The 25,748-nt window shown below is 43.1% G+C and overlaps 1 protein-coding gene across 1 annotated transcript; it reads right to left on the reverse strand.

The window, feature by feature from the left end:
- Positions 1 to 1,706: 1,706 nt before the first annotated feature.
- On the reverse strand, positions 1,707 to 17,549 carry LOC135385894 (uncharacterized). The gene is made up of 6 exons (XM_064615499.1): positions 17,300 to 17,549; positions 15,848 to 15,944; positions 13,830 to 13,899; positions 13,664 to 13,757; positions 10,937 to 11,092; positions 1,707 to 4,914 (listed from the first exon to the last, which is right to left on the reverse strand). The coding sequence occupies exons 1-6, from the start codon at positions 17,388 to 17,390 to the stop codon at positions 4,709 to 4,711; spliced, it is 714 nt and encodes a 237-aa protein (XP_064471569.1). The 5' UTR covers positions 17,391 to 17,549; the 3' UTR covers positions 1,707 to 4,708.
- Between the last annotated feature and the right edge of the window lie 8,199 nt (positions 17,550 to 25,748).

Raw genomic sequence — 25,748 nt, forward strand, 5'->3', positions numbered from 1 at the left:
GAGAATTCCAAGTACGGGTGGGGGTAGGGGGTGGGCGGGGGTGTTGTAAAAAATAAGGGGAGAATCATTGCTACAGTTACGTCATAACAGCTGCACGTGTCATTACTGACATGTTTCAAAGGCCAAATTTCAATTATCCCCACTGCAGGGGGTGGGTGCACAGGTAAAAAAGCTAGGGGGTGCTGCCAAACATTTGGGGGAGATGAAGTGGGGGGGTTCTGGATAAATCATAGCCTCACACCATCAAATTGCACACCGTTGCCAGCACACTGCAGAGAAGAGGGCGATGTAGTCCACTCTCCTGGTTGGACAGTATAAAGTGGGAGTGACGGGAATTTGAATTTACAATCTTGACAGTGCAAATGAGCATTTTCTTGTCTTTGTTTACAGAACTTCTGACGGCAGTAAGGGAGCTGGGGGGGCTTCATGTTTACCCTACCCTGGGCGCAAACTCACCTCGGGACGGCTATGATTGCGTACGTCTCTTATGAGTTATGAATTGTATTATTGTGGCCATTTAAGATACAAAGCATTGCACGTTGTTTGTCTCCACATCTATTTGCTTAACTGCTGAACGCACACAGTCTTTCTTGCCTTGTACCTTGTTACAGCGTGAGCGAAATGAATGTGTACGAGATAATAGAGACTGCAACAAATTATCTTACGGGGAATGTCGCAAACGGCCAAAGTGCGTCGAAGAAAGAGCTCGCCTTTTCTTCGCCCTGGCAGATGGCAGTTGTGCCCAATAGATAATTACGTTCATCGTTACCCGTTAGGACTTTGTAACACATTTTGCGACACCCACGCAGCCTGCAGATACATCCTGGTGAAAACCGGAAAAAATACCGGTTCAACTGTTTGGTTACCGGTAACCGGTAATCCTGTAACTGTAACCGAACCTATATTTGTTTCGGTTTCAGTCCCTGTTTTTAACAGTTCAAATTTTCATTCAGGGTGAATTCGTAACAGTGCACATTCTGTAGAGGTACTATTTGTCAATCCGTATTTGACTGTTCGTGAAACCCCAGAGCTGTGATCAGCTCGCACTGAGTGTGACAGGATGAAAACTTCACTTTTCAACAGTTGTAGTTTTACGAAAACCACAGTAGTACAATAAAAGTAAATTCTCCATTGAAGATACATTTGCAAGACTTCTTACTCAAGTTTGCTTCACTTTCACGTTTCGATTAAAATACCAGGAGTCACAAGCTAAAGCAAACAAGAAAGAATGAACTTGAATGTGAACATATTTGACACAGGTGTGTCTGGTTGGGGAGCTAATCGACAGATCTGTCTGTCAAAGAAAGAATAAAGGCTGTCACCTTGGTTCGCCTGAAGGTTTTGTAGCAGTTCTGTTCTTTGACAGGATTTTGTTACAGGTCTGCCAGTATTTTTGCAGCTTGCAGTAAAGAACAACACATCTAAATGATACTGCAATCAGGAAAGATCTAGGACTTTAGCCACAATATTTTTTCTCTGGCAAGTATGAGCAATCTGTGAGCAAGCTTACAATCACCTTGTACCTAGCTTAAAGTAGAAAGCTGCTTTTGCCTTTTTTAGAAAAAATATCTTTGTACCTGACTCAAATGTACATACCACAAAAATATTTTGCATCCACACACTATAAAAAAGCTATTTCTCAAAGTGCCCAGATCAAGCATTCTGTATTTTATAAGGTGTACGATTTAGCAGACAGTATTTTGGAATAACTATGAGATCTTTAATGCATGTGACTGAAAATACAAATAAATGGCCCCATGAGTAAGCAAATATTTTGCATATAAGCCTTATGTAATGGCACATGTGCAGCTTCATTTATGAGAAATTCAGCTGCCTCTCTGCAAAAAATTATACACAGTTTGATTTACAAATATATCCTTATGTTTGCCACAGCTAGTTAAGGTTCTTCTAAGACACTTTTATATATATATTATCTGTACATTTGGCAGTATGGAAAAGAGAAGGGCCCTTTTCTGAAAATGAGACTAACAGCATTTGACAACACATTTGACATTTGAATGACCAGCCAGTCCACCTACTTGACCCACATATGTGAAGCATTGTTAGGTAAGTGTTGTGCATGTTATCTAGTTACTATTTCTGTGATTACATTCACGCCTGAGATACCACCTAACATCTTCGTATGCAGTATATGCTATAATGCATTTTTTTTAGCAAACTGCAGGTAAATTACGTTAAAATGCAGGCATTCAATAAAGTTCAGCAGAAGCTTTAAGTTAATACTAAATGATTTAGAAAAGACAAGAAGAATAAACTACAAAACCTGCCATGAGAGCTGTTGCATGAACTTGAGAATAATATAATTTGTGCCATACACACTTCAAAGGTACAAGATGTATGCTAAAAACTCGCAAACCTTATCAGTGCAAGCTCAATCATGCATGAAGTAGGAGAATATTTCAACTAATATGACCCTAGTGGTTCAACATAATTGTGCATCAAAGTTACAGCTAAAATCTTGCTTTGGATGCAGAAACACGCTGCATTTACATAAGCATCTTGACAACAAAAGTAACATGCTTATCTCATGTGAGCAGCAGAGGTTGTACAATGTGGAACAATGTCGATTTGCTTCTTGCAGCTGCAAGCTAACACATCATGGCATTTTCACAACAAAATAGGCATATGCAATAATGGCACAATAAAAATAACTTCAAGCTCACAAAAAAAGAAAGAAGGAATTTAAGAACAGTTTTAAGGCTGCTTAAACAGTGATGTCTGCAACTGCCGTGCTGAAACAGTTACTAAGGTGCCCATTGCACTTCACTAACTTATGTGTTGTTAGGATCATAGTGTGATACTTTTGCTCTATCGCAATAGCTCTATACACAATCTTCTTTACTCCATGGGGGAAGATCTGACAGTAAATGCTTGTGAATCTGAACTGCCGAAGTTATCAAGATGCAAGAATGCATATGGTGACAGCACAACTTGTAGCAAAATGCAATACTAGATAGATATTTTCAAATCTATAAATTCAACATATTGACATGAGACATGTTACTTGTTAAATTAGAATGCTAAATGCCTGTACCGCATGCATAAGAAAAAGAGTGCTTTCTCACAAGCATGCATTTGATATATTGGTAGGAATGTGTGAAGATTGTGACAGCTAATAATTACACTAATGTTATCACATATGTATAATGTTACTCCCTTATTTCAGTCAGGGGAACATGCTAATGCTACTTTGGTATCTCTCTGCCTAAGTTTCAGCATTTCCCCCATATTTTAACATCAAAGTCGTTTTCACATGTGTTATTACTAGTACTACAATAACAATGAAGCTGTACAAGATAAAATGCCCAAATAGAAAAAAACTGCCTTGCATTGGTGTTGCATCCAGTCATTCAATTGTGCGTCTAAGCCAGAAATGCATTTAAAAAGAATGTTTGTCATCAAATTCAGCAACTGCAGCTCAGACAGGTAAGAGTATGGCATAAAAGTGCACCTGGTAGGCACACTGAGAAAATGTTAATCTATCCAATACATGATGAATGACCTCAGACGCGCTCATGTCATCATGTTACATAGCTTAATGATGGCTGTATCATAACCAAGGTTCCCACGATTGCTGTTAACTCCTATAAGCTGTCTCCAAAACTTCCCTTGACAAAGTGACATTTATGCATCATGCTGGGGCCCATCAATCAAATGTGCATATTTTTCGCACATAATTCTTTATATTTTATCTCATTCAACCTAAGAACAACATGTTGGGTACACTGGAGAACTTTGTAGAAATTTTTGTACCATTTTCTTATTGTAACAATTTGCTCTTATCATACATAAGAGTGACATGAAGGAATGATGTTTCTTTTGTTTTGTATGGCACAAGGGCAACTGTTGGCCAAAGAAAGAAATGAGGTGTTCCACATTACGAACAATACGTGGTCTTCTGTTGGCCAAATAGTACGTAGAAAAAAAAAAAAGCACTAGCAATGCTGTTTTCAGGCTGGAGATGACTCTACGATTCAATTAATACCACAAGTCAGAGGCAGATCTAGATGGAATGTCCGACACTGTTGTCACTCAGTGCTCCACTTGATCTTAGGCAGTGTATGTAGCATACTATCCTATACTGAACCCCTTGCCTCAGAAAAATCCTGTATCCACCCCTGACACAACTGCAGTTAGCAATTAAAAGCTCTGATTTGCATGAATGTGCATTTCATGTCACACAGCCATGCATATTATGATGCATCAAACCCCATCATATTTTTACACATTCTGCAAGACAAGCAGAGCATGGGTGTCATGGGACCTCAGCATTATTATTTCTTGACAACTGCACTCGTAATTTTCCCATGTAAAATGTGGTTGATTGTTGGGATATTTTTCCCAAACATTCCAAAAAGCCCCAAAATAAATGAAAAACTTGTGGCATCATAGACATTTCTAGACCATTCTGACATTGGAAGCTAACAAGTCGAGGAACTCTAATTATAATTGTACCTTGCATACTGAATGATGCAAAAACCTTAAAAGCTTGTTAGAACATGGAAAGTTAAAAAAAGAAAAAGAAAGAAAAGAGTTCACGGTACGTGCGTCCTTGATTTGATTACAACAGTTCCAAAATGTACTGTTGTTTCACTGTACACATGCATGCATGAGTATGCTTGATTTTTCATGCATGTCCACAGCCTCAAATATCAACAGATAAATGGCACGGAAAAGTGAACTCTGCTCAACATGCACACGACGAACTTTCACTGGAACTGAAGCTAGTGAGATCTATCCTACTCCCAGAGTGGCAAGAGCTCGACTGTGTTGTGGTGTGACTGTTTGACTTGCTGGTATATGCCCGATTCTGTGATATGTTCTTATCTGCCGTGGTTTTCTCATCTTGTTGTGCCAGATGTGTGGCAAGGTCACGGAATATCTCCTCGATACCTGTAGGAGAAGGAAAATAAGTTTGTGAATAAAGAGAAATGGCCAACTGCAGTAGTGGTTTGAGGAGACCTTCTCATATTTGTACAACAAACAGAATGCTCCAAGCAGCTTTCATCAGCGTTAGAACTGAAAAAACTACATTGGCGCATTAACAACAAAGAAATCATTTTCTGCAATATTTGCTACAGCAGTAGAGGTTTGGTTATGATTATAGCCTGAAGTTTAACCCGACTCTTCCCCGAATTGAGTTTCGCCAGTACCTGGTTAAACCCGGCTTTCAATTGAAACTTTGAAACTGCCGCTATCGGGCTTATGACTTGCGCAGTCTGGGATTGTTCAGGTTCAGGTTCATCTAACCCCTTTTAAACCAGGGCAGATGTCTTGCGATATCACAGGCAAAAATAAATAAATAAAAAGGTCATTGACCTTTTTATTTCTATAAAAAGGTCTGTGGATGGCATTGTAGGTCTATCATTCCGGTCGGTCTCCGCTTGGTCAGGCTGTCAGACCGGTCTGAGGCTCGGGCTTGTTCCATCCCAAAAGTTACTTTCTTGCACTCTTTTCTCATGCCTCCAGGTGTCGCTTTGTCTACCCCGTGATGTGGTGTGGACTGCTACAGTCGAAGCCTAGTACTGTTGAGGGTGTTTGTGGTTTTGGTCTTGTTGAGTGTATCACCAGGCAAAAAAAGAAAAAAAAGTAAACAAGGTGTTTCACAAAAAATGAGCAAAAGTTATTTTTATAAAAAAAAGGAAGGTTCATCGCACACCAAAAAGACGGACTACATAGTGTCACTAGTGGTGTGAGGACACTCAAACTACTTTTTTTTTTTTGTAAATAATGAATTAGTTAAGTGAAATTAACCAGTTTTTTTTATGATAAGGATTAGAAGGATTAGATGTTAGAGCCAAAATGTCAATAAGAAAGTTGTAGCGGGCGATACAACACGAAACCCGTGAAACACCCTGCTTCATTATCTTCACCTTCTCCTCTTGCAGAGGATGCATTTTGCGGTTTCCGTCTGGAACAGTTCTTGGATGTGTTTTCTTGTTAGTAGTGACCATGTTCGCGCTTGGAAAAGCAGGCTGCTTCTGCGGTCTCCCCCATAGAATTTTTTCCGGTGTGCGTTGGTCCTTGTTTGCTCTGTAGAGATCCATACTTTTCTTCTTCACCATTGCTGTCTGCCATCTCTCTTCTTCAATGTGGTGTATTTCTTTTGATATAATTTTGATCCACTCTGCCTAGTTTTTCGCTTTTTGTTTTACGGTTCCCTTGCTGTAGATTTTGTCTATCTGGGACATTCTCTTCACACACCATGTTTTGGTGTATACCATGTAGTCGCCGACCGAGAACAGCCACAGGCCCCATAACAACGTACAAATCTTTGGATGCCGTACAGCCCCGTCGCTCAATATTTCAGACTCTGTTTGCCCAGCCAGCGATCATCCAGACAGTCGCCAGCTCACCATGTGCGCGTGATGCAATGCGAAGGCCAGGGAACAGCACATTAGTCATTTCTTCCTTGTGACCCACTTTAACTGAACCTTGAATAAGGAGTGAAACAGGGCAAAAGGGAACCATATCCCCTTTTCTACATTGTGTAACCGGCAACCTCTGCACCAATAGCTACCGTGCCCCACAAGTTGCGCTTCCTATATTGGCGACTTGTGTGGTCCGTACACCCCATCTTGTATGCAGGAATTGTCATAACATCGAATCGCCACTGTCAGTAGAATCTCGACCATACAAAACTCTCGTAACACCAGAAAATATTTGTATAATCTGACATTCGTATGAAGAGAACTAAACGAAATATGAAAATTGAGCCAAGAAAATAGGCAGTGGTTGTTCATTTTCCATTACTCTGGGTGAAGGAGGCTTGTCGTAGCCCTCTTGCGTTTTTGTTTTCGCCAATGCTGCGGAAATTAGCGAAGGCCCAGCACAAGCTGGCCGGTTGAGTCATGCGGCAGTCGCGTAACGCGAGCTTCACCTAAAGCACACAGACATTAGATGAAGCCGACTTGTGAAATTGTGTTGCCTAATGTTGCCAGAAGTGTGTTCCCTCCATGTGTTCGGGGTATTGACGGCTTGCCGTCAAACTCGGAACTCCTGAAAGCGATTGCAGTGCTTTTGTCCACATACAGTGACGAAATATTGCTTCAGGAAACAGAAGCCGATGTTATTGGGTGGAGGTTAGAGGTCAGAGGTCTTTTATTTTGTGCAATATGTTGAAATACAGAATAAACAGAACCACAAGGCAAGCCTTTGACGTGGTTCTGGCAGCAATCGGTGCACAAAAAGAAATACAAAGTATCAATACAGAGAAAAGAGGTGAAAGACACCAATCATATAATATAGCACTCGTATGCACTTCAATGAAGTTATTCAAGGAGCAAAAAAGAGGCACCGCCTCTGCTATAGACTTAAGGGTGAAGACATTGCATATCAAAAGAAATACCCTAGGTAAAAAAAGAAAAAAAGAAACTGGGAACAACAGCAAGTTTTTTACCCGAGGTGCACTTGCAATTTACGGCGGAATGAGAGGAATGACGGGGTATCACGGATAACATAGGGAATGCGATTCCATAATATACCTGAGAAGTAATAGAAGGAAAACAATCCAAAATTAGTACGAGGACAAGGCAAAGTTAGCATTAAAGTATCGGTTCTTCAATTGCGTCCATGTATCAGGAGGAACTTGGATTGTATCATACATGAACTTGTTATATTATGAATAATCTTATACAAAAGTAATAAACACTTACATCTGAGTAGAACAAAAATGGGCTTAATGTTGAATAACGAGAAATCATACGTAATTGAGTCACGAGCTGGCACATGTAACATTATGCGCAACACATGTTTTTCTAATACGTAAAGATCACACAGTCGGGAATCACACGTAACACCACAAACTTCGAGGGCATATGTTATGTGGCTTTGGATCAGAGCATGATACACCATCAACAATGTTTGTAGTGGTAGAACAAACTTCAACCGGGAAATAGCAAATAGTCCATTCGTAACCTTTTTACGCACGTGATCTATGTGGAATGACCAGGATAAGTGTGAGTCAATGTGCACCCCCAGGAACTTAGTCACAGCTGCCATTCATAATTCCACACCTCGCAGCAACAGCTTACCATGGTGTAGTCGCAGATTTCTTTGGATTGGATGAAAAATCATGTAGCAGGATTTTTCAACATTAGGCAACAAACGATTGACAGACAGCCAGAGGTCGAAACGATCTAAAACCTGAGCAGCTTTCCCATAAATCTCATTAAGGCACTGACCTTCCAAAAAGATATTAATATCATCAGCATAAAGTGCAATAGTGGATGATAGAAATTTCGGTAGGTCGTTCACGTAAACTAAAAAAAGGAAGGGTCCCAAAATGGATCCCTGGGGAACGCCGCGTGCAACAAACTGTGCCGACGAACGGTATGGACCTAAGGACACTTCCTGAGATCTCCCGTTCAAGAAAGCTGCTTAGTAACCGAAGGGGGCAACCACGTATTCCATAGTAATTAAATTTTTTAAAAAGAATTTGACGGTCAACAAGGTCAAAGTAACTTTTTATCAATGTTGGTTTTAATTTTCTCTATCATATCCACTAAAGCAAGCTCTGTTGACTTCTGTTTTCTAAAACCATATTGGAAGGAAGTCAGCAGATTGTGATCAAGAAAAAACTTTTCTAATCTAAGTAAGATCAGCTTCTCAATTATCTTGCTAAAAACTGAAAGGATCGATACGGGGCGGTAGTTATGAAGTGAAAGCTGGTCCCCCTTTTTGTGAAGTGGTATCACTTAAGCGATCTTTAGTTTCTCTGGGAAGGACCCTTCAGAGAAGACTAAACTTATTAAGTGCGTAAGTGGGGTGATAAGCAAGTGACGAAGTTTCTTCACGGTAAAAGCAGATATATTATCATAACCTACGGCTAATGTGTTATTTAGGCTGATAATAACGGAGTTAACTTCCTCTTGGACCACCGGCAACAGAAAAAAAGATGTAGGGTTGCAGTGTAGACGTAAAATATCAAGTTGGTGTAGTATCGTTTCCAACATTTCCAACATTGATAAAGAAGGAGTTGAACGCTTCCACGATACTTTGTTTATCGTCGACAAGTTTATTATCGCTGCATCTTACCGCTGTTATCAGGGGCCCACGTGCGGTCTTGTTCAGAGCATGGTGAATCGTCTGCCAGGTTTTTTTCATATTGCCCTGTGCTTCGGATATACGTTTATGATAATACAAGATCTTAGCAGAGCGCAGTGTCGAACGAAGTACGTTATTGTACCTATTGAAGCGTTCGCGTAACGTCAAGTTATTCAGAGAATACCGTAGCTTCTTGTAGAGGTTATTCTTTCTTTTGATAGTTTGAAGTAAGGCCTTCGTAACCCAAGGTTTTTTTGATAACATTTCTTTTACTAGGTGCAGCGTGAGAGGTTGCTTGGGAGATCAGGTTGCTAATGGTGTCAATAAACTGGTCGAACTTCTTGTTTACATTTTCATTACCATGTATAAAGTCCCAGCTCGCGTTTCGCGGTAGTTGTTCTAGCGCACTGTAATTGATTGTTCTGGGGATGTGGAGATGGAGGACTGCCTGTCAAGAAAGCATCAACAACTTTTTTCGGCCTGCTAATGCTTTATAAAGTTGACGTTTGAAGCAAAATTTGTTTTTTTTCGACTGCTCGATTATTCGAATTTTTGCGTAATCCCGCTGAGTCCGAAAAATGGGACAGCGACTGTACATAGAATATGGCGTACTTCCTCGTATCTGCTGGAATTCCCCTGACTTTGAAACTGTGTGTTCAGTGGTTCCGTGTGGATGGAAACCACAAGCTGTAGTGGCAGTACGCAGAACGGCAATGAGACAGCAGCTTGCAGCCAGTACACATGCAAAATGGGACATTGCAACGAGACAGCCGGAGACTGCCTAGCAGGATATCCAGACTTCAAAGTGATGAAACACTGACTAGCTGCGACAAGTCTTCAACTTCTTCATCTTCCAGTGGGCCTTCTGTAGCCTCAGCAGGGTTACCAGTGTTACTCAGCTGCAAATACTGTGCTGTCAAAGTGTCACCGGATCCAGAAAAAAAGCAGCACAATCGCCTACGAGAACACAATGTGTCACGTTTCCCTGAATTCAGAATACTGCAAATTTTTGTATGAATTTGGAACAAGTTTCTTTTTTTCCCAATTCTTCCCCAATGAATTCTGAAAAAAAAAAAAAACTGCAGGCTCTAGCCATGATCAATGGCACTCCTGTTTTAGCTGGCAACTGATAGGATTTTGAGCTTGCAATTGTGTTTGCAGGTGTGCGTGCTAAAAAGTCTATGTAGATCTGTTTATGATGAGTTCATGATAATCCATGCTGAGTGATAATTGTCTTGTACGCCCTAGATCTAAAGAAGAAGCTCTTGCTCTATTTTTCACATGATGGAGCAACGCAAAAGAGAACCAACGATGAGCACTTCTTCTGGACACCGACTTTGACACTGAACACTCTTCTGGAAGCTGGACACCTGGATGCTGACTGGTTCCCCTCATCTACATTATAATGAAGCAATGCAAAACACATGAGGAACAGCACTACAACACTAACGTAATGCTGTTTCTGTCTGCCTTCATCTGTTTTGCGTTGTTTCAAGTCAACCACCTGGCATCCTGACCCTGTCCTCCCAGACTGCCTACACATGTTAGCAAAGCCAAGAGCAAGACTATAAAGACCATAGGAATTCCGTCTCACATGACAAGTATTTTGCTTTTTTCATGCTAAATCTTAAGCAGATATAATAATTTCCTTGTCAATCTCAAGGTTTTGCAATTGTATCAGCTACACCTGTCTCCTGTTCACACATGGGCAAAATGTGCAATGAACCCTTACTGCACCAAATATGAGCAACACTATAATTACTGTACCATATTACTGCACTTTAACAGTATTTTCTACATGTATCATTACCTAGTAGTGCTTCTATAGCAAAATTCCGTGTATGAAATATTTCTAAGGCAAAGTGATTACCTTGATTGCCAAGAGCAGAACATTCATAGAAATGAGCATTTATTGACTGTGCATATCTCTGTGCTTCATCCACTGGAACAGCTCGATGAGGAGCAAGGTCACACTTGTTGCCCACTAGACAAATTGCAATGGCTGCTTCCACATTTCGCTTCAATTCTGAAAGTAACGAAGAGGAAGCTTCATGCTGGGGAATAGAGGCAGACTCAACTATACTGAAGAAAGCAAAAGTCTCAAACTTTCCAAGACACTGTGTGAAATTGAATGCTAGGGTTTCTGTGAGAACAGGAGTCGTACCATCCTATTTTCTTATCACTTAATCTTGCCTCTATTAAACTATGTTTGTATAGTTGTATTTGTTAGCAACAGCGTTTGCCTCTGAATGTGCACAAGGGCTATAACGATACACCCGCAAGCTGCTACACGAGAAAAGCATAAAACTTATGGGCTAACTGTTTAGTTTATATTTTGGCCCATACCTGTTTGTAGTTTCATAGTCAGAACTGATGCATTGATTCTCCCTTATATGCTGATTTCAAACAGAAGGCTCGACTGTACAGCTCAGCAAGATACTACATTTGACCTCAGGGTTATAAATAAGGTTCCAGCCTTTCAGGTTTATCAGAAAATAAAATGTCAGGCAGGGCTGTGTCGCGTTGCCCAGCGTTGCCCAGCCGTTGGTTTAAGTGTCTATAATGTATCGGTGTCGTCTTCGCTCGCTATATCCATCAGCTCGGGGATGTTTCTTCTGAGAAAGTGAAGAGGTGCTCATGCTGTAATTAACCGCGAACCGTGCCAACTTTGCGACACTCCCAAAACCGTCTCTCTCGCTCGGCGCCGGACACTGGGTTACCTGTGTGTGGCCCAGAGCCTCCTCTTTCCAACGATATGTGCAATCTGTATCTCCAGCTGCCTCTTGCATGTGTTACAGCCAAGATTTTGAACTTCTAAAATTTTTGCACACTTATCTTAAAGGGGTTGTGACAGGTCACCCCAGGTTATCCTAGACAAATGCAAGTGACAGTTCTTTGCACAGATGCGAGCTTGCATCAAAAGTTTCACAGCAGAGAGCATAATAAAAGCAGAGGATTTGGACACCACGGATACCGAAACTCGCGTGGCTCTGACATCACAGCCCTCGCCACTGCCAGTGAGGCAGCGCACGAGCAGTCACATGCTTACGGCTGGCAATGGGAATGGATGCAACGCTGAGCTATCTGACGCCTGTGCTTTGCTCGGGAGTGTGTTCGGGGGCTTGTATCTCGCTAAATACGACACGTAGAAGGATGATTCTTTTTTCCTCAGTATTCTGGCGTGCAGTACAATGTGCAATGAACCACATCTAAGACACTACCCAACCCCTTTAAGGTTTTCACAAAGAAATATTGTAAAAAGTCCACTTATTGTTACTCAAGTCGATTGATCTCGACAAGCGCTACACAAAGCCACAGTGCTACCACGTCTGGATTGCGAATTAAATTGAACGGAAAGTTCCGTGAGCGCCGGCTTTGATTATGTAATGCTACACGCCCCCCCTCTCCATCTGGAAAGGACACTTTTGAAGCAGAAATTATATTCTTGGCAGGACATAACAACTAGTATTTTGATACTGTTCAACAGCTCAGCATACAAGACTGTACTAGCTATAGGTTCAATTGTGCATCCTTGTATAATATGCCATAGATGCGATTGCATTACGGGTTTCGTTCTCGCAATCCCTTTGAGATATTTTACATATTGTGGTAATAAAAAAATCCTTGAATCCTGAAAGTTGGAAACACGAAACTATACACTGTGATAGGCGGTGCTGTTACTTGGGTTTGTACTTTTTTAAGCCCATTCCACATGTTTTCATTTTACAATGCATTCTTTTGTAGATGCTAACATGTTAATTTTATTAGAAACAACAGGACCATAGAAGAAAGGGAGTTCTGCATCATGGTGCATTGTCCTTGCTATTAAAGCCTGTGATATACGTCGTAAGGCAGCGGGGAATGTTTCAAAATGAACCTGTTGGCATGTGTGTCTTTTCGAGAACGCTGTACAGTGGAAAGATGGATAAGTCAACAAATAATAATAGTTTGTGCTGGCAGAACCGATTGCCTGTGTGTAGGTAAACACAACTTTCACCATCTGTTTCTGTTTCCATTCATGGGTCAGCTGCAAACTGTCCACACTTTTTAACTAGCACTTCACAAGAACACTTGCTAAAGCTTTATGACAATAACAATCCACACATAATAACATCATCACATTTCGTCACCACCAAACACAGCCAATATGGAGTGATACAAACTAAACCTTCAATGTACTTTATCGGTACTTTATATTACTTTGCCTTGTACTCTGCAATTTCCTGTAAATACAATTCTAGTATGGTACTGTGTAAGTGTACTATACTTAAAATACTAATGATGCCAGGTACTCGGTATTTTATTGTAAGTATAATTTTGTGGCACTTTGCCCACTGGTGGAATGCAGTGCATCCTAGCTTCAACACCCCATTTCGTTCAGCAGTGATAGGATGAGGAAAAATGACAGTAACACTCAGGCTCTGTGGGATAATAAATTTATAGATGACCCGTTCCACTGTTCCACAGTGTTTCACATTTCTACTGCAAAAGAAGGGTTCATGACAACATATTTTTATGATTACCGATAAATTTCTTGAGACCTCACCCTGACTGCTGACAATATATGCTGTAAAATTTATAGTCTGCATTCCCTTACCTTGCACCCACAGCTTCACAGCTGCAAAGCTCTCCGCTGATGTTATATCATAAACAACTATTGCTGCATTGGCATTACGATAATAGATTGGAGCCTGCAATATAGGGTAAAAGTTAAAGACAAGCACAGGAGACTGTCAAGTAATGAGACATGAACCTATACATACCATTGCCCTGAACCTCTCTTGCCCAGCTGTATCCCATATTTGTAGCTTGATGCTCATATCCCCAACAGAGCTAGAAAAGGACAAAAGTTTACCTCAAAATTAAAGGATATATGCTACATAATAATGTTGGAACATTAAATCCAAAGCTTCATTCAACTGAGTTCAATGGCTATGTTAGGCGCAGTTTACAGAACTGAAAGAATGGCTAAGAAGCAAGTGAGCTGGTGACGAGAGTACATGACGAGAAAATCCCCACGTTGAGACTTCGTCCATGTGTGTGTCTGTTTCTCGTCTCCCTAGTGTCACTAATCTTTTCATGTCACTACCATCATTGAACACAGCTTGAATGGCACTATGAGAAGGCAGTACCCTCTATTTACGCTTTTTTTTTACCTCTGTTTGATATCGTGGAGAGAATAAGTGGGGTTATTTTTGCTGCAGTCAATTCTCCTTACACCATGTGAAACTGAACCAGTGTGAACTGTTATTCTGCTATTAACTATTTCAACTCTGGAGCTGAACTGGAACTGAACAGTTTCCTTTGAACCACAACAAAAAACGTTTCAATTCAACACCCTGGTCATGTTCACTTGGTCAAAGTGCAGCAATGTCACATGTTCGCGAGCCGCTTTCCGAGCGCCAGAATTTTGCCAGCTAGCACATTTTCGCACGACTTCAATACCGCAGCGGGTTGCCCAATTATATATGATGTCGTCACACTGTGAGGGTGCCAAGGGCCCGCAACGGCCTGCACGTCAAAATTAGCAGGTTCACGTGGGTTAGCAGACGACAAAACCCGAAGACAAGCGAGTGCGATGCGCCTGGCGTGATCCAAGCGACTAAAATAGCTAGATTCCTGATATTAATGTTCTAGTGGCAATGGTCATGCCACGCAGCGCAGGTGCCACATTAGCAATTTCAGGGCACTAGGATATGTTGCCACGAAATTACCACCCGAACTCGCCGTAAAAACTGCTATCATGTGTGCTATCATTCCTTTACTCCATGTATCTTGGAGAGTTGTGTAGTATGAGATGACTACGTTTTCAATGAACATTTGTGACAACAAACAGCTGTGCAAAGCAAGAGGCACAGCAAGACAGTGCTTTGTGAAACAATGAGTTTGCTGTGTCCATCAAATTCTCAGAGGCAAGCGAAACATGCCTGTAATACGTGAGAACTACGTGAAAAATACTAGAAAAATTTCTAGGTCATTCATGAAACAGGAACTATGCACAAAAACTAATATTATCTGTACACTCCACTGTCTCTTTTGCATTGCAGACACTGCCACCTTTGTTCCGTTTCAGAGGAATATGCAATTACAGACTCGAAAATACAGTGTGCTACACTACTGCAGAATTAAAGAAAAATTCTTGTGAATATGTTAATTGTTTTCACAAGATATAATGCACTGTAGAATACTAAGACCGTGTATGCTTGGGTGTATTTGTTCCTCCTCCAGGAACACTAGTATCTGCATCAAATGTTGTACAGCACATTGTCTGCCCACCAAATGTGCAAGTTCTTCAAATACTGGACATAACTACAGCGATCTGTCCTATCTCTGTCTTTTGTTCCTTCGTTGTCGCATTTTGCCAGCTAACTACTTTGAGTATTAGAGGAAACCGAGAGGACCGGAACACAGGACAGACAGATCAAAACTTTAGACACAGCAAATTTTATATAACAGGCAACAAACTTATATGTTCAAAAATTAACAGAGGGGGGTAAGGGGAATAAGAAAAGAGCTCGTCAGCAACCCTTCCCTTCTTCTCCTTGCCCCCTTCGTCGATTTTTGAACATATAAGTTGGTTCCTGTTAAATAAACTTTGCTGTGTCTGAGGATTTGTTTTGTTTGTCCGTGTTCCGTGCCTCTCTGTTTCCTCTAGTATGCTTCGTTACCAGCTTGCCTGCACTCTTTCCCTCCTTTAACTACTTTTTTTTTATCAACAAGTTCTTTGGTACTAACGTGAAGGTAAATAAAACCAGCTGATATTCTGATGAACATGCATTACATTTTTAGTGAATGAAACGAAGCTCCAAGTGTAGGGGACATGTAGGAGGAGAACTTGCGCTCCGAATACCTGGTCACAATGCTGCTTTTTCCCACACCTGAAAAAGGAAAGGGATATGTACTTTGATGGAATGCATAGGTGAGTCAAACTTGCAACAGAATTCCTATCAATGTCAGTCAACAATGCTAGCACTTTAATATTAACTAGTTCTTATGCAATACCACCTCTGTGCAATGCAGCTTCCCTGCAAAACGTGAGCTACGGTAGATAAGTGCTGGTAAGGCAAGCGGTCGCAGTAGGTGAGTTGCAGAAACGTGGGTTCAAGTGGTGCCAATGTCATTTGCTGACCTTCCATCATGTGCCATTCCTTCAGTGTTGTTGGAGGCTTAAGCATACTGTTTATCTTCACTGTTGACTCAGCCCCTGCAGTTTACATTACTATCTGATATTGTTGCCGGCTTTGGTTTGTGTGTGTGTGTGTATGAGCGAGAGGGTGAATGGGAATCTCTAAAGGACGACGTGGGGAGGGCGAACCCCTATCTGCATCTTCCTACACGAGACCCTGACATGCCGACGACATCAAAATTCCAGTGATGTGTGATTAGTATCACACTGTGAATCAGAGTGGTATCTGTCATGTTACTGGCATTTGGAGACGTTTTGTCGACTTCTCCTCTGACATTATCTGCCATACTTTACCTATGCCTTGGTAGATGTTTCCCCAAGAGAAAATCAATCCTATCTCCAAACCAACTGAACTTGATCCTGTTTTCCAGCCTATATATTCGGCTGCTTCTCTTCTCTTGAGTTGCCCCATTATGTGATCTTAGGAGTGGACTTTCCACGATACTACATCAGCAAAGACAGGTTCAATATGGATGGTGCAAAACATCCATTCCGACAACAAAATTAAAAATGTGTGCATTTCTCCCAACAGAACGAAGTTTTATGCCGCACCTTTTCGCAAGGTTAGCACACAGTCTGTTTGGGTAGACGGGGAGTCGCTGTGACCTCTTCTTACGGGCAGGCTTTCAGTGAAAGCGTAAAGCATAGCTTATCTTTAGGACTTCACACAGCCACCTTTCGAACGCCAAATTGTCTTTATCAAGCCTTACAGAACTGCTGACGTTTCCAATGCGTAAGCACTTGGGCAGGGCTAGCCGTATCACTGTTGACACAAAAGGATAACCTTGAATAACTCCATGCATAGTAGGTACAACAAAGCTGGATCTACTTCTGGCCGGTATTGCTGTCTTCCATTTATTTTATCTGCAATGATCTGAAGTATACGCATACCAAATCCCCACTGATGCCATTAAGATAACACCTACGGATGACAGCAAGACGGGTACGCTTTGTCTCCCGAGTGTCACTTGTAATATCTGATGGTTGTCACTATGTAGTCATTAGCAAAGGGTAAAATCAGCAGGTCAGGAACAAAAATCGACAAACCTTGAGATCCAAGAACCACAACTTTTGCTTCTACAGTCTTCATACCACCTCCAACCAACAAAAACGACAAAGCAGAGTTGTCACATATCATATCAAACGCCAAGCCAGAAACTTCGAAAATTACTAATCACAGCGTTGCACAGTTGCACACGAGTGATGACACAAACAGCAAACATAAGTTCCGTGCACAAACTCCGCTTGCATGTGTTATCCAAATCATCCAAATTATCTGAATTTGGATTGGTTTGGATAGGATGGGACGGGATAGGATTCGAAAAGGCTTCACGATTTCACAACCGGCCAACAACCGGCTTATGAGAGGATAGGTTGCCAGCAGTGTCAGTGTTACCGAAGTTTTAGACGTTTTAGCGGGTCTTGAAGGTTTTAGAGAAACGATCTGCCAGAGCGCCTCTGAACGTAACATTCCGCTGGAACGGCTAGAATCTCCAAAATGCGTTGTGTATTTCGTTTTCGTTTTTACGTATATAAACGAATATTCTGCTTTCAAGGGAAGAATTTCAATTTTAGGAAAAAACAAACAAAAACAAATAGCGAATGTTAGGGACTGTGCGACAAACTGGTGGCGCCGCGATGCGGCCTCCGGAGAAAGTACCCTGCGTGATAGCCACCGGGTAGCCATCTTTGTTTACATGTTTTTTTGCCACAGCATCGCTAACTGTGCCAGCACCTAAAAGAACTCTTCATTAGGGACCAGATGCTTAATTCCTCGTGATTTCTACGCTTCCAATACCACCGAGGTCACTAGACTCGCAGCGAATAGGGTTTGTGACGCGCGTTCGGCCATTGCATGAGGTGTGCACAACATGAGCGAATATATTCGATTTCTTTTGTTCTAGTTTCAATGAAACTGAATGAGGACCTGCAAAATGATCAATGATTTACAGTTGCCGGTGAAACGCCGCTGGATACTGTATCACCGTCAAATGCACCGACCAAACGGCAACCTATTTCGAGATAATGATTGAGGTGTTTCATCGCCAGTGCCCAGAGCCGATATTGCTCTCGGTATGACGAGTCTCACAGTGAGAACAGAAGTTCTACGTTGTCTAAAAGGTTTAGTATTTACTCACCGACCATTTCACAGCTGTCGTCCCGCAAGCTTACGGCGGTAGCCGAGGTAAAAACTCATATACTTTCTTCTTTGAGGATCTCTTTAGAGTTATTGTATCTGAAGATACTGGAAAAACTGCAGTACAAGTTCAGGCAATAAGTTGTGACCCCACGTGTTTATTTGTATGGATAAAACGGACGCACGATGTAAATTTCAGTGACGAAGCTATGTGTGTGCAAAGACGACGAAAGGAATACAAGACTCAGTCAAAAACATGATATTACAAATGGCTGGAGTCAGAGGAATACGCGTATATAACCTTCGCTAGCAAGCCATTTTGTGAGGAGTCAAATAACCATCCTCTCGACGTATCACTTACAGGTGTTTTGACCGGGCAGACGCGACTCACGCGAGTGGCTGTTCTCCTTCCGTACTGTTAGATGCATTATAAATACGGTGGTTGCTTCTGTGCATTTTGTCGCCATTCCCTTCGTTCGCGCCCCAGAAAGGTTCCACATTATTTGCACTTCGAAAATTAGCCCTTCTAATTACGGAGGTCGCCACGCAAGCTACGGTTCCACTTGAGAATGCATAGAACGGGCGGCGTGGTATCACGTCGGATACGTCTAAGACCGCCACTGGCGGCGCTGTCGCGACGGAGCAGCGCGCCCCCTGTAGGTGTCTCACGGTCCCCGTCGTCGTGACGTTGGTAGACAAACTGAAATCGAAACAAATCGGAGGGGGAGGGCTGGGTTCCACGAATGGGCACTTGTTCCCTGCCCTCTATTGAAAGAAAAGTAGGATCGAATGTCGCGTCTCTTCCAGGGACAATCGTAATCCCCTCAAGACCGTGACATTCGGGCGCGGCCTTATTCGCCCCTAGCTTCAAGCGTAGTTCAGCTCTACCATATTGATGGCGCTATCGAACACTACGACGTCATTTGTTTACAAACAGGGAGAGGTTTATACTCTCCTTACATGTGGTATGTTTATAAAAGCGATAAAAAATACACACGGCGTACACAACGAATTAGAATTAACAATAGACATTGACGTTTCGGAGCCTATGCAGACCCCCTCATCGGAATGAAGGAGGAGGCGGTTACCCGGTACTATTTATGTCCGGTACTATTTAAACATGTGTCTTCCCGGCGCTTGGTCAGTCTTCATAAGACGTGGTAACAGAAGCGTCACTATGGTCAGCTGCAGCCGGTGCAGCCACCTCGTGCGTCATCCCCCCCCCCCCCCCCAGGTCACTTTCCCTCAACTGTCGCGCAATCTGCCTCCCATGTACCATACATATAATTCGGATGATAATCGCGAGCAAACGAGAATACAGATAGGCGCAGTTTATTTCCTTGGTCATAAATAGGCAAAACCACACACACACACACACAACACACACACAAACATAGCCTTTGTGAACGGAGGAGAACAAATGAAGCAGTGAACTCCGAAAATGTTTCAAGACGTGGTAGGATACCTGGCTAGATACTGTGACAATCAGCAATGCATACAACACTGTCCAAGCACGTGAGAATTGGCGTCTTTGGAGTGACTAGAGGAAAGCGGTGCAATGATGACTATTTCAGGTAAAGTGACTGAACTGATATGCCCAGAAATGACGAGAAATGCACAAGCAACCAGTCAAGGCTGTCCACAAGCATACCCGAAACACATGTGTGATGTTGGCCATAATAATGAGGTAGAAATAACAGCAAATAATATTCTGGTTAATGAAATACTAATAATGACTAGTTACCAAGTTCAAACGCTTTCAGAACGCACTTCCTATGAATGAGATATGAATTGGTATTACACATGTAAAAACAAACAAAAAACAACAAAAACATGCAGAGCCATGGAGAGTGAAAGATTTCACTTGTCACATGGTGACGCATTACAAAGCACCTTGCTTCATGTTACTGTTGTTTTGCGCTGACAAATTTCTGCTGGGCAACTCCAGTAAATAAAATAAAAAAATATTTTCCTAGCCTTGAGGGCTGCAAAGCTGTTGATGACTTCTTCAAAATCCGTGCTCTTTGCCTGTTCGCTTTCGATAGGCTAAATTGCAAGATCCGAAAGCCTGGAATGTCCCATTGTGGATCTCAAATAGTTCTTGATAAGTTTGAGCATTGAAAAGCTCCTCTCACACGAGTCTACAGACACACAGGTTGTGAGGAATAACTGCAGGCCAAATGAAAGGGTTGCAAGAGAATCCACAAAGTCCCACTCGGTGATTAATTTCATGAAGTCCAATGGCCCCCAATGTTTCGCTTCTTCGAGTTCAACGCCTGCCGCTCGAAGGTGTCTTCTCAGCCTAGTAATTTCAGTGTCGAGTGCGCTTTCAGGTATCTCGTCATAGAAGGCTGTGAGCAGAGCCGTAGCGACGAGGGGAGGGGGGCCAGAGGGGCAGCCGCCCCGGGCGCCCTCGCCGGAGAGGGCGCCGAACGGCCGGCTCTGACAGGTTGGTTGGACAGGATAATTCGGGAACGAAGGAAATATGCATGTACGAACTCGGCAGTGCAAATAAGGTTCGTCGTTCCTTTGTTTACAGGGTTTCTGGCGGCAGTCGGAGAGGGAGGGGGGCGCTTCAGAGTTACCCTGACCTGGGCGCAAACTTGCCTCACTACGACTCTGGCTGTGAGTTTCGGTAAGGAACATTTAAGTTCACCCTGAGTTGCACAAACAATTTCGCCTCAAGGGGTACAAACAGGGTAGCAATTTCACGGATCGTTTTTGATCTGCTTTGGAGCTCAGCGTGCAATTTGTCAATGCAGTCCAGCATGGCCCTCTTATTTTCTTCGCAAAGAAAGCACTGCACCTCTCTATTGGTCCCTTGCATCCTCTTCTTTAACTTGACACGTCGCTCTACTGGAATGCCGAGTTCATGTGATTTTATGAACGCCTGTTCAATGGCATTTTCTAAGAAAAGTGTTTTTCCTGAATGACCAGCCTCAGCGTCTCCTGCTTTGTCCACACCTTGTCCAGGGATAGGACCTTTGTCTGAAGGTAGGGTTGTGCCGCGTTGACCTCCTCAGGTACGATAGTGCAAGTGCAAGTACGTAGTGCAAGTAGCACATAAAGGTAAAGTCATAGACAGCTACGAGAAGACACTGCGCCGAACCCCTTGTGTCCAAGTTCTCTTGGGGGTCACAAAGAGCTTCTATAGCCACAACCAGCTCCTCAAAATTCTCCTTGACTGGTTTCACTGCACCATAATGCACGCTCCAGCGTGTCACCGACAGCGTTTTCAAGGACATTCCAGTGTGAGCGATCAACACGTCCCGTCGGTGAGTGGACGCACAGAAGAGAGAATACATTGCCTCAATTATACCAAAAAATGTCGCGCATGATAAGCTCTGAGCGAAGGAGTGTTGACCACAGAGGTTGTCTACGCACCCACTGAAGATAGCTTTTTTTTTTTTTGTTCCAAGCCTTTATAATGGCCTGTACGCCGCCGTGGATAGCAGCCATATTTGCAGCATAGTCGTATCCTTGTGAATGGCACATCGTTACGTGTAGTTCGTCACGTTCTAGGCACTGCGAAATTTCCGAAGCAAGATCAGCAGCTATTTTCCCTTTCAGAGGAAAAAATCTCAAAAATACTTCTTTGACCTCAACTTTGCGGTACCCTGCTTTCACATATCCGACCACTTCTGACAATGTTATCAAACATGATTCAGTAGTACTGCGCCGACTTAATTTCCATCACGAGCTTTTCTTTCATATGCCTCGTAAGAGCACCAATGAACGCGTTCTGGGTTGCAGGAGGCTCAGACCTTCACTCTGCCTGTGCTCTGGTTCAACATCATTATACGTGTTCTTTGGGCACTGGGTCGTACTTCGAAAGCAGCGCAACCATCTGTAGAAAGTTTCCTTTGTTCGGCGATAATTCATCTTCCCAGTGGCCACTGAATGCCAGATTCTGCTTTGAAAGAAATAGCGTTATGTCCAGCACACGGTGCAAGGTGTCTCTCCACTTCTTTTTCCCAGTTTCCACAGATTTCATGCTCGCCGCATCAATGGTTTCGTGCAGCATCAGCCTTGTTTCCAGGGTTCTCCACTGTTCCAGGCAACAGAGGTGCTCCTCGGATCTCTCATGATCTTCCGCTTTCGGGTTGCGTTTCCACCATGTTTGAAACCCAGTCACAAACCTGCATGGATGATGTGTTTGTAGCGTGAACGGCAACAGACACACACACACATAAATGGGATGATGATGTGGCGGGACGGCAACAGAAGCAGTATAGTCGCTCACTGAAACGGGAGTAGACCATCCATGTTCGCTAAGTTATGTGCCCATTTGGCATTACTTTCTAAAACCAGTCAGTGGAGGGCCGACGAAGCTCTCCCTTTGTTTTAGGCCTGACTTTGTTGCTTCACTGAAGGGTCAGTCTTTCTTTTGGAAGGAAGCACTCCCCCTTTGCGTGATTTCAATACGGGAACTATCCGTGAGCGGTATCTTCCAGTAACCCAAGTGGAAACTGCCGATCATCGGCCAGTGGTCGGTTTTTGCTCGGCAAGCGACTTAGTCGGCCACTGCACCTTGGCTAACGTCGGTCTAGTGTCGCCCCTAGTGTTGGTTGGCGAACGACATTGGGCCGAGAACGTGTGCGACGTGCTGCGGGAGTGCTATTGAGGGTTTGGCATAATAAAGGCAGGCCAATGTCAGTCCTGCACTGACACAAACTCGAAAACAACAAAGCTGCTTCTCGAAACCAAAAAAAGAAAAAAAAAGAAAGAAAAGCGGCTACGTCTTTGCAGTCCTCCGAATTCAACGTATCTAAGTAAATTTCTTCCACTTGCAAAATTATCTCTAGACGAGATGAAGGTTACCTTCCGATCGCCCTCGGTAGCTCAGTCGGAGCTAAGATGGCGGGTTCGACTCCGGTTCGGGACAGTAGCAGTATGTGGGCCTTCGAGCAGTTTAGAGTTTAGGTTGCACGATAAAGTGCCCCAGGTGGTAGAAATTACCTGCAGTTCTAAACTCTGGCGTGTGCCGCATCTAGCTACACAAGTGTCGTCTAACCCCCCTTAGTTGTGAGTCCACTTCCAGTGATTAGCAATAGTGACTCAGTATTGTGATAGCCAAAGCGTTTTTTTTTTCCTTATTCTCCTGTAGCGGTTGTACGCCTCTATGACTGACACTGAGGGAATGCAATAGCATGACATCAGAAGCTGCATGGAACCGCTCTGCTATAGGATTAGAGTACTGCTCAACTATGGGGCGTGCTCCTTGTTACAAGTGGTCCATAGTTGGTCCATCGTTGTTGTTAATCGATTAGCCGCCATCTAGACGACTAAGGACCGGTTACTGCCCAGACTTGGTTCTACACTGGCCCTGTGTTGGAGCAAAGTCTTATAGGTTGGTCTGCTACATTGGTCCACGGTTGCTGGTATTAAGTCGGGCCAAGTAAGGCCAATGTCAATCCCCAAGATTAGCCCAAACTTTCTTTCTTTATTTTTATTTTTTTACAAGCACGGCCCAACGACCTTTAGGTCGGAAGAATACGTCGACCCGGCATTTTGCAGACCTTGCTTTTATCCCTTGGGAAGAGACGTCACGTAAGGGTCACGTAAGGTTTCCGAACCTCGTTCCTGTGTTTCCCCACCGGTACTGTCGTTGTCATGAGTGCAGTCAATCTCAGCAGCCTCCACAGCTTCTTCTGCACGTTATGTTATCTGCGGTTCGTGCTCTTCTGCTATATATTGCATGTTTCGGTCAGAATTATCACATGCATGTCGAGTACAGCTGATTTATTCGATGTTCCTTATTATGGGTGCACGGTGTAATTCCACATACAGAAGCATGGCTCCACGCTGGCAAAAACACGGTAAAAGTTCGTGATTCATACTCACGCAGGCACTTATGGCTTCGCCACAGCTTAAAGGAGGTAAGAACTCCTATCTGCCCCAGGCGAAAATCTGGACTGGTCCCAGAATGGTCCCAGTTGAATCTGGACTGGTTCCAGTTGGATGTTTTATGGTCCCGGATAGGTTCCAATTGAATGTGGATGGCCCCAGCTGGATTCCCAAGTGGGGTGGTTGGTTCCACATTGGTGACATCAGTGGTACCACTCTGGTCTCAGATGGTTCCAGAACCACAAAAATTCGACACCCGAAAACTTGCCATCTCTGCAAGCCCGTTTTCGGATTTCATCAGTGGCGGCGCTATCGGCAAGGCCCGAAGACACTCCCACTGCGCATGAAAACAGCATGAGAAAAACAGAAAAAAGGGAGGGCGTGGACCGGCCCAATCACGCATTTTGTCTTTGCAAGCTTATCTGTTCGCAGCCATCAGTTACCGATAAGCACCGACGTCGGATGTTCTGTGCTGTTCCCTGTGTTGTCCTCCCCATACTTTAAGCGGGGCAACTTGAACGAGCGCGCCTTGATGAGCGACGGTTTATCGGGCAGTTTTTACATGTTCTCGGGTGTCAAATTTTTGCGGGAAGATCGTGAAAGATCTTGTAATTGTGACTGAAATGGGGTGTTGTGGCCATGGGCTTCCTAATTAGCGCAAAAAAAGTTACATTTCCTTGGGAAGTTGTTTTAGTTTAACTAAGCTAATTAGACAGGTACACTGATGGAAACCACCTGTTTGGGTGGCAAAAATCTTCACAAGTATGACGCAGAAGGTTTCTAATTTTTATCTCAAGTACATTTTTTTAATAATTAGGGGTCATTCTTAAGTGAAACACCCTGTATATACTTATGCGTGTCACCGCTTCACTTTGTACCTGAAGAAGCGTGGACTTCCACGCGAAAGCTTGTATAAATTAAATTTAAACAAAAATCTTCAGTGTCTGTTTCTGTATTTTGTTTATGTGATCTGCAGGACTTGACTCCCCTCTTCGTATACGCTTCTTCTGGTTCGTATACGCTTCTAAATAATTAGAAGAAAAAAAAAAAGGGAAGAAAAGGTAATTGCAGAAGCTGCAGATGCATTAACCCCACTAACCATAGTTGAAGCGACTGGCGCTGGTCGCTGCGGACGTTGACGGGGTACAAATCCCGGCTGCTACTTGTGGTGGCAACAGCACCGGTAGCAACAGTAGGTGACGTTGCAGATTGTGCATCTGCTTTAGCGTCGCGGCCTCTGTACCTTCGCCATGTTTGGAAGACGATAGCGTATCTGATATGACATGCGGGTCAGGGATCTCTTCTGCTTCTGCCATCGTCTACGCAAGATCGGATCAACATGCGTCCTTGGAGGTTGTCGGGCACACAACACGATGACAAGTGGCATAAAAGACAAAGAGAGAAACGCAGCGCGTGCTGTGGCAAGAAGATCCTAGGATCTTCGAACGCCTTCAATAGCGTCCGAAATATAGATATCGAATTCAGTAGTTTATCCAGAACCGCAAGCTGTAG

Source organism: Ornithodoros turicata, chromosome 2 (assembly GCF_037126465.1).
Source record: "Ornithodoros turicata isolate Travis chromosome 2, ASM3712646v1, whole genome shotgun sequence".
NCBI lineage: Eukaryota > Metazoa > Arthropoda > Arachnida > Ixodida > Argasidae > Ornithodoros > Ornithodoros turicata.